At 37.2% G+C, this 10,470-nt stretch overlaps 1 protein-coding gene across 3 annotated transcripts in view; it reads right to left on the reverse strand.

The window, feature by feature from the left end:
* Nucleotides 1-13: 13 nt before the first annotated feature.
* Nucleotides 14-10,470, reverse strand: part of LOC106870839 (uncharacterized) — a 39,972-nt gene continuing 29,515 nt past the window's right edge. For all 3 annotated transcript variants that reach the window (XM_052971781.1, XM_052971780.1, XM_014917069.2), the window contains 6 exons: nt 9,800-10,023; nt 6,802-7,394; nt 6,630-6,694; nt 4,148-4,319; nt 2,896-3,048; nt 14-506 (listed from right to left, as the gene is read on the reverse strand). In XM_052971781.1, the coding sequence (XP_052827741.1) occupies nt 385-506; nt 2,896-3,048; nt 4,148-4,319; nt 6,630-6,694; nt 6,802-7,394; nt 9,800-10,023 (1,329 nt within the window). In that variant the 3' untranslated portion in view covers nt 14-384. The remainder of the gene's footprint in view (nt 507-2,895; nt 3,049-4,147; nt 4,320-6,629; nt 6,695-6,801; nt 7,395-9,799; nt 10,024-10,470) is intronic.

Here is a 10,470-nt window from a genome sequence, read left to right on the forward strand (position 1 = left end):
TATATATATATATATATATATATATATATATATATATATATATATATTTATGAAATAAAGAACTAATGTTAATTGATATGTTCTACAGTCACAATGAAGAGTATGTCAGTGTGACACTAGATTTGAACTTATAGCTTTACGTTTGTCCCTTTCCCATCGTGTTTTTAGTGGAATTGTTGTGGAACAGAAATGGCTGCTATAAGCCTCAAAATTAAAAATGTTGTTTTTTTGCGTGATATAAAATTATTTGGTTTAGGAAAAAGTTTGTGTTGTGTTAAAATAATGATTTTTTTATATATTTTTTTTAGTGTATGTGTTCATTAAGTTCATTATTTTAACACAGTGCACAAACTTTTTCCTCAACCTAGTATATTCAAGATTCTTTCACCAAAAATTCATTCTTTTGCGGGTTCTTTCGAGAACGTCTGATATCAAGCTACCACTGGTATCCAAGGACTCAGAAATAGCATGTTCATCTAAAGAGCTTTTTCGATGAATTGAGTTATCTGAAAGAAAATAAATTGTAACTGTTATGCAGACAAAAATTAAATATTTCAGATTAGTTTACAAAAGATACATATTGCTTTTATTTTTATTATTAAAATTTTTTTTTCCTTTCCTCCTCCTCATCATCATCGTCGTTTAACGTCCGCTTTCCATGCTAGCATGGGTTGGACGATTTGACTGAGGATTGGTGGACCAGGAGGTGACACCAGGCTCCAATCTGATTTGGCAGAGTTTCTACAGCTGGATGCCCTTCCTAATGCCAACCACTCCAAGAGTGTAGTGGGTGCTTTTATGCACAAGGGCCAGTCAGACAGTACTGGCGACGGCCACGCTCAAAATGGTGTATTTTACGTGCCACCTGCACAGGAGCCAGTCCAGTGGCACTGGCAACAATCTCGCTCAAATGTCTTACTGGCAACGGCCACGCTCGAAATAGTGTATTTTACGTGTCACCTGCACAGGAGCCAGTCCATCGGCACCATCAATATTAATAGTAACCCTTGGTTCTTCTCTCTCTCCAAATGTTGCCATTTCAATCTTGCTTCCTCCCACTGCTGCCACCATCATCATCAGCTAACTGTCTATGCAATGGTACTGAATTCGTAATCATGGACAAACTTCTTAACCACAAAGGCTTGTGCCTATAATTCACTCACACACACACATGCACAAATATCTGCTAGTATGTGTGTGTGTGTGTCTATATTCATGTTTATTAATGAGTTGTATGTGAAAGTAAAAAAAAACATAAAATGGTAACTTAGGCTTTCAACAAACAGAAAATGATAAAATAAGTGAGAGATTGGGGTGGTGGTGAAGATAATTTGACTAAAGCCCATCTTTCCATCCAACCAAAATCAATAAAAACTCTTGATTTTTCCTAATTCTTAATTAAACTAGGATTTCAGTCTGTCACAGGATTAACCATTAGCTGGTACTGATTTTTAGCTGAGTTGACTGGAGTAATATGAAACAAAGTATCATGCTCAAGGAAATAACGTGTGACCCAACTGATATTTGAACCCATCATTTTGAGTCAAACAATCTAACTACTAGGCTACATATCCTTCACACACACACACACAAACAAACAAAACAAATGGATAGAAACAGGGTAGTATGTAAACAAATGCAACAAATATTAAAGTTGTGCTACATTCATTCTTCGTCTTTTTCCTTATCTTATATGTTACTCAACAAAATTCTTACACACTTGTTTCATCAATGAAAGACATCTCAAGTTCCTACACCAGTGGATTTGTAAATTATCTAAATTCCAGTACTGAAGTGTAGATAGCCAGGAGTTCATGTCAAGTGCTGCATTGTGAATATAACATATTTTTACCCAATCCAAACCTACACTATATCTATATGCATACACTCACATGTGTGTATGGGTGTGTGTGCATGTATCATCATTCAACATTCCTTTTTCCATACTGGCATGAGCTGGACAGTTCAACACAAACAGATGAGCCAGAGGGCTTGGTTTCTACAGCTGGATGCCCTTCTTAATACCAACCAATTCAGAGAGTGAACTAGGTGTACGGCGATAAGAAATACAGAAAACATGTTTATAAATGCATTTATTGCTTTATAATGTGGCTGCTCAAACTCTGCCTGCCAGTGATAACATGGCAGTTTTTAAATTGCTTGAAATATCTGAGTAGAGAGTAGAACTCTTTACCAACCCCCCAAAATTTGGTAATGTGTTATGCCAATGCACCTATACTTATAAATTGTATATACATATGCATGTATGTGTGTATATATCATCATCATCGTTTAACGTCTGCTTTCCATGCTGGCATGGGTTGGATGGTTTGACTGGGGACTGGTGAGCCAGATGGCTGCACCAGGCTCCAATCTGATCTGGCAGAGTTTCTACAGCTGGGTGTGCTTCCTAACGCCAACCACTCCGAGAGTGTAGTGGGTGTTTTTACGTGTCACCTGCACAGGAGCCAGTCGAGCGGCACTGGCAACACCCTCGCTCGAATGTTGTTTTCCATGTACCACCAGCACAAGTGCCAGTAAGGCAACGCTGGTAACGATCACACTCGAATGGTGCTTTTTACGAGCCACCAGCACGGGGGCCAGTCAGCAGCCCTGGCAAAGATCATGCTCGGATGGTGCTCTTAGTGCTCCACTAGCACAGATGCGTCACACACACACACACACACACACACACACACACACACATATATATATATATTTATATGTATATATATATATATATATATATATGTGTGTGTTTGTATGTATGTATATTATATTAACCTCCTAATTTAGGGGGAAAAAATTCACTGACCATTTAGGTTCCTGCTAAAATACTTATCTCAAACACATTTTCACAGTATGAAGTGATGTTAAGACAGATGGCGTACTTACACTTTGAGTGAGGGTGTACATTGTAAGTGTCACTCAAATGTTCATAGTGTGGCTTGAGGGCACTAATTATGTTTGATCTGGCGAAATTCTTGAAAGGTAAATTTTCTTGAGATTTCAAAGGCTTTGTCCTTTTACTGGAACTATTTTTGTTAGCTAGAAACAGATTGAAAGATTAAAGCATGATGATGATGATGACAACAATAACAACAACAATAATATTTTTTCCAAATTTGGGTATCATTTCCCCATGAACAAACATATTTTTGAGGAAGATGGGAAATTAGGAATTCCACTTGTGTGATGGTGATGTTTGTTTATAATTATCCTGTAATGCCAAAACAAGGAGACTCAAGATATACATATATAAATGTGTGTGTGTGTGCATGCATGTATATATACATATATATATATATATATATATATATATGTTGTTGTTGTTTGTTCCTTCTCGAGCCATGCCTGGTTCATAAGGGCTGGTTTTCTGGTTTCATTGACATATAGGTTCCCCACCTGGATGGGACGCTGGTCCGTCGCAGGTGAGCTGCTAGATGCAGGAGAAAGTTGTGGTGAAAAAGTCAGCAGAAGTTTGCCATTAACTTCTGCTGGAGCCACATGGAGCTTAGGTATTTCACTCATAAACACACATATTGCCTGGTCTGAGATCTGAACCTGCAATCTCTCGACTGCCAGTTCGCTGCTATAACCACCAGGCCATGTGCCTCCATGGGAATAGTATAACTGAAAGCTCACACATAAAGCTATGTAATGGGACTGAACATGAATGCCTGTGGTTGGGAAGCAAACTCCTTAACCACACAGCCATGCTTGCAAACACCATTAACCCTTTAGCATTTAAACTGACCACATCCAGCCCAAATATTCTTCCTGTTTTATGTTCAAACCAACCATATCCAGCCTCTCAAACCTACCCTACAATGTCATTCTAAAAATAAACAATCACATTTTCAAAATCTTGAAGCTACAAGACACTACATAATTAATTTTGAAAACTGTGGATAAATAAGCATTACATTGGATAAATGAATCTGAATGCTAAAGGGTTAAGGAATAAATAGATTTACAAAAACATAAGACAGTGATCACTTTTCACCTTTGAAGACGTGTGAAATAAAAGATCTCTTATTAGAAAAACAGGTAAGGGTTTGTAACATGAAGGGCATCCGGCAGTAAAAGATTGTCTTAATAAGGCCTAACCCATGATAAAACTGATAAAAATGAATAAATTACTTACATTTAACTTCTTTGGTGGAAGCAATTGGATTATACATGGATAGGAAAGAGTGATAAGATTTCTTTGAGGGTGCAGAATTTGGCAATGCTTTTTGCTGCTGTTGCATAATCACAGGTTTATTTTTGCTTGATTTACCAAACAATGGAGCTCTAGTAAACATACTGTCACATGACTACAATGAAATTATAAAAAATGAGATATTCTTGTTAACGAAACAAACTACGAACTATGTAGATTTATCTGGTTAATATTTTGATTTTATCATCTGTTCAAACCTTACTACAGTTATTGTGCTGTGAGTCTCAGCCTGCACCATAGACAATAAAATCATAACCTGCAAGTTAAACAAAGAAGCCTCTATGTTGTCTCTCAAACTGCTAGAAATAGTAGTCAAATGCCCTGCAAATTACTCCAGGAAAACATCGATTGTGTTCACCACATAGATATGAATGAGAGGCAACTGATTATAAATCAAATAGCCAATGCTATTAGCATATCCTGTGAGAAAGTTGAGAACAGTCTGCACAATGAACTTGGCATGACAAAGGTTTATTTCTACTCAGTGGGTGCCTTGTCTTCTGAAACTTGATCAAAGCATACCAGGTTGATCATATCACAAGAAAATCTGACATTGTTTGAGGCAGATCCTGCTGGTTTCCTTGATCATTTCCTAACCCAGGATGAGTGTTGACTTCATTACTCTGAGCCAGAGACAAAGAGACAATCCACGCAGTGGAAACATCCCTCCTCACCTGCTCCAAAGAAGGTGAGGGTCATTTCATCTGCAGGGAAGGTGATAGTGTCAGTTTATGGGGATGCAAAAGGCATTGTAATTATTGACTGTCTTCAAAAGGGCCACACCATCAATGGAGAGTACTATACTAACTTCCTGAGGCAGTTATGAAAGGTTATGAAGACCAAACGCCCAGGGACTGACAAAACAGTCTTGTTTCATCAGGACAATGCTCCAGCACACAAGTCCTTGGTTTCAATGGCTGCTGTGCATGACTGCAGCTTTGAAATAGTTGCTCACCCTCCCTATTCTCCTGATTTTGCCCAGTCTGATTATTATCTGTTCCTTAACATGAAAAGACAATTGGTTTATTCTATCAGTCTCTCTTGACAAACTGCTAAGTTATGGAGATGTAACCACACCAACACAAGTTGTCAAGCAGTTGTGTGGAACAAACACAGACACAAAGATACACATACACATATATATGACAGAGTTCAGCAATCATTCGATACAAGTTCTCTAAATGCCAAATCAGTAATCAGCTGATTGCCAAGCAGCGATAATTGCCAAACCAGTAGTCAGTTGATTGCCAACCAGTAGTCAGCTTTGCCTGCTGATTATCAACATGGTCAACATGTCTTTGTTTACATCAATTCCGCAAGAAAGAGGGAAAGGGCGTTAGTCAGCAGGTAGCAGACAGCAATCACTCGCTTTCTCTCTCTCTCTCTCTCTCTCTTTCTCTCACACTTTCATTTTCTACAAACCTTTAAAAAATAAACATAAAGACTTTAAATAAACATACTCTTTACTCTTTTACTTGTTTCATTCATTTGACTGCGGCCATGCTGGAGCACCGCCTTTAGTCGAGCAAATCGACCCCAGGACTTATTCTTTGTAAGCCTAGTACTTATTCTATCGGTCTTTTTTGCCGAACCGCTAAGTTACGGGGACGTAAACACACCACCATCTGTTGTCAAGCGATGTTGGGGGGGAAAACACAGACACACAAACATATACACACACATACATATATACGACGGACTTCTTTCAGTTTCCCAGCATACACCTCTCTCTAGAGAGAGAGAGAAAGCGAGTGATAAGTGACATGTGTTTTTAAGACAGAGAGAGAGAGAGAGAGAGAGAGAGAAAGCGAGTGATTGCTGTCTGCTACCTGCTGACTAACGCCCTTTCCCTCTTTACGGAAATTGCCGAATTGATGTAAACAAAGACATGTTGGCCATGTTGATAATCAGCAGGCAAAGCTGACTACTGGTTGGCAATCAGCTGACTACTGGTTTGGCATTTAGAGAACTTGTACCGAATGATCGCCCAGAGTTCTTTTCAGTTCCCATCTACCAAATCCATTCAGAAGGCTTTGGTCAGCCTGAGGCTCTAGTATAAGACACTTGCCCAAGGAGCCACACAGTGGAACTGAACCCAGAACTATGTGGTTGGGAAGCAAGCTTCTTACCACAAAGCCATGCCTAAATATTAATTCATAGCATAAACAGATCCCACACATTCTCTATGTGGGTAAACACCAATAAATCAACTGGTACTTTATTGTACTGAGTCCTAGGGGGATTAAAGACAAAGTAGATGTAGGAATGATTTGAACTCAGAACATAAAAGAAAGAAAGTAAAATACTACAAGGGGTTTAATGTATAGTTCTTCTATTTCTGCTGTTCACCACCTCTTAAATATATTAAATTCAAATATTAAAAATCCTTGTATTATTAACTTACTTTAAAAATTTGCTTTGGTCTTCGATAATTTTCTGATACCTTGGAAACCAAATCTAGATGATAAACTGGAAGAATAAAAAGGAAAAGTTGAAAGATACTAGAATGTATAAATTCCAATACATTAATTAACAGCAATTGTCTAGATAAGAATAATTTATTAAACGATACTTACCCTCATTATCAGCATCAATATGGCACTTATCATCTTCAGTTGTGGTTTCAATTTTTGATGGATCTGATGTAGTTTTATTAAAATATCTAGATTCTGTGATGGGATCTTCATCTATTTGTTGAATCTGATCATTCAATTTATTATCACTGACTGGCACTGTAGGCGAAGGTTGATATTTGATTGATAATTCAGAGTTATTTCCTTTGGGTAACTGTAAAAGATTTGTCTTCATAATTCTTCTCTTTGTTCCATTTGAACAATCTGAATCATTCTTATTCATCATTTCAGTGATTGATTCTACCACACGTATATCAGCAGTTTCTTCCTTATCAGTTACTAGATTTTTATTTTCATTTCCAACTAAATTCTGTTCCTCTTCTATGTTGATTGTTATTGACTCAGTTTTCTCAACATCATCGTTACTTTCTTGATCTTTTATATTCTGGTAATTATCGTCATCTTTCACTGATTTAGAATGCTTATTATCAGCAACTAATGCTTCTTCAACCTCTTCTAACACAATTTTACATTCATTATTGACACTTGGTGATAAACTTCTTAATTTATTGTTTTTAAAAGAAAACATTTCTGGCCTGGAAGAACAGAATAACTGGTATAAGAACATGAAGTTGTCACAAAATAATACTAAAGAATATTAATTTATATTTTCCTTTCTCAGGAACTTATATCTAAGACAATAAGCCTGTTTCAGCTTATTCATGAATTTAAGCTCTGTGACTCAATCCTTTTATTAATTACTAAAGTTTATTTATGCTTCCCCAAATCTGATGATTCTACACTAATCCCAGTCAAAGTGTTCCATTAGACCAATCTCTATTTTTTCTTTACTGCCATGAATCTACTCCTCTGATACACTTAACAGAAAATGTATAATGATTTCTTGCAAAAACTGCTTCACTTTAGAACTTACTCTTCTTGTCAATTCTCATAATATACTATTCTAAAGCCCATCAAAGTCTAACACTCAGTATGACCTTTGTAAGCCAGTCACTAACTACCTGTTAAAACTGTATATGGCTACGGCAGGTCCACATTTACAGTTTGCATCTCCAGTCTAGAACACCCCCCCCCCATCTTCTTCAGAATATCAATCCAGAGGTGTGCAACCAGATGAATATCCTCCAACAGTCACCATATCTTGAACATATTGCTTCTCTGGGCATTGATACACTAAAGTTTTGATGCCTGGCAGTTGACTTGGTAGAAGCCCATAGAATTATCCACCATCCTTCCAACAACACTTTACCCATTTTTTAAAATTCAATACCTCTACCTCTCTTAGACATGCTTATAAAATCAAAAACTATTGTAGCATTCATGACTTTCAGAAACATTTCCTTGCTTTCAGAATTGTCAAAGAATGGAATAAACTACCTATATCAGGTGTTAGCTGACAAGACACGGCATTCTTCAAAAATTTCATGTTTCCTGAAATTTGCTAACACAGTTTTTGATGTACTTCTATACACTTTTCTCTTTATGAATCTATAACTCTTTTACTTGCTTCAGTCATTTGACTGTAGCCATGCTGGAGCACCGCCTTTAGTCGAGCAAATCGACCCCAGTCTCTTTTGCCGAACGGTTAAGTTACGGGGACGTAAACACACCAGCATCGGTTGTCAAGCGATGTTGGGGGGGACAAACACAGCACAGACACACAAACACATACATATATATGACGGGCTTCTTTCAGTTTCCGTCTATCAAATCCAAGGCTTCGGTCGGCCCGAGGCTATAGTAGAAGACACTTGCCCAAGATGCCATGCAGTGGGACTGAACCCGGAACCATGTAGTTGGTAAGCAAGCTACTTACCACACAGCCACTCCACTGTTCACTTTTCTGTCTTTTTGCATTTTCTTTTGCATGCTATGCACGCACTTTTGCCTACCATTGCTATCTTTCTTTACTCAACTTATTGCTGCTTTCTGTCTCCTCTTTTACACTTCTCTGTATTATACAGTGATTAAATTAATAGAACCTTCTTCACCAGCTAACTTACTTCATAGCAGCAACAGCAGAGGAAACAGAAACAGACTGACTTGTAACAGAATTAAAATAACTGGAGACTATTGTACAGGTTGAGTTATTTTCATTGTTAAGACACAGAGTAGAATAGAAAAGAGAAATATAAAGGCAGAAAATAGAATCCATAATAGATGTGTAGGTCTAGCGGTTTAATTAACATGTCTGCTTTGCAAGCATGTGGTTTCAGGTTCAGACTAACTGTATCACATCTTGGACAAATGTCTTCTATTACTGCCCAAGGCCAACCAATACTCTGGGAGTGAAATGGAAGTCAGAAACTGTAAAAGGCTTATTATGAGTGGATTTGGTTGACAGAAACTGAATGAAGCCAAGTGTGTGTGCAGGGTTTGTTTGTGTTTATCCTTGTCTTGACATCATGTGATGATTGTAAATGAACATTACTATCATACAAGCAATGCTGCTCATTTCTTGACTTCTATGGTAAAATATTACCTAGCAGAGAAACAAGTAAGGGTTGGCAACAGAAGGTCATCCAGCTGTAGAAAATCTGCTTCAACAAATTCTGTCTGGCCCATGCAAGCATGGAAAAATGGATGTTAAACATTGATGATGATGATAAGTATATGGCTGTATAAGTGCGTGCATGTGTGCGTTTGTGTCTTTGCTTAGTGTTGACACTTGCATGCTGATTGTCCACCTATTGAGCTCTTTGTTGTTCAAAAGGACTAAAGGCAATATTACATTGCTTAATAACAGGTAATGGTTGGAGATAGGAAGAGTATCCAGAGGTAGAAAAACTGCTGCAACATGTTTTGTCTGAACCATGCAAGCATAGAAAAGTAGGTGTTCAAATAACAATGAAAATGTGATAAACAGTGATATCTGTATGAGGATGTAATTAACAGGGATATTTGTATGATGATTTGATAAATACAGATATCTGTATGATGATGCAATAATAAAGGGATATCCATAAAACAATTCACTTACGGATAATAAGTTATTCCTGCTGGTTTCATCTGAGAAGGATCAATTGCTGTAGTTAACAATTTTCTAGAATTTTCCCATTTTTCTGTCTCCTTTGATATCAGCTGTACCATATGTTTTGAACAAAAGTGAGAGTCAAGTGCTCTCTGCCGGTATTTTGCTGCCTTATCACGTAACTCTAGCACCTGCTTGTACCAGTCTTCATATGATATATTTTCAGTCGTTACCTTATTAAGATGGAAGAAGCAGTTTCTTGTGAAAGATGATACACTCAAACATATGTATAAATATCTGGCTTAGGCATTGCAATACTAATAACATGGTGTAGCACTCAATATACATAAACTTCTGAATAAAACATTAGTCAAGCACAGAGCAGTAATAATAAAAAAAAGAGATGACAAAGGAATAAATGATTATTTTATGAACTTCAGTACCAAACAGTTCTTCCCGTATAAGATATTGTGGACTCATAGCAGTGTGCCTGAGTAACACCTTATAGCTTCATCAGAGCCTCAAACATGAGGTGATAAGGAGTTACTCAGACACTCAACTATGAGTCCACAGCGTCTTATAGCAGAAATAGTTGTAAGCTAATGAAGTTCATAGGATAAGCATTTATTCCTTTGTCATCTCTTTTTCTTATATATATATATATATATATATATATATAT

This window comes from Octopus bimaculoides, chromosome 11 (assembly GCF_001194135.2).
Source record: "Octopus bimaculoides isolate UCB-OBI-ISO-001 chromosome 11, ASM119413v2, whole genome shotgun sequence".
Classification (NCBI taxonomy): Eukaryota; Metazoa; Mollusca; class Cephalopoda; order Octopoda; family Octopodidae; genus Octopus; species Octopus bimaculoides.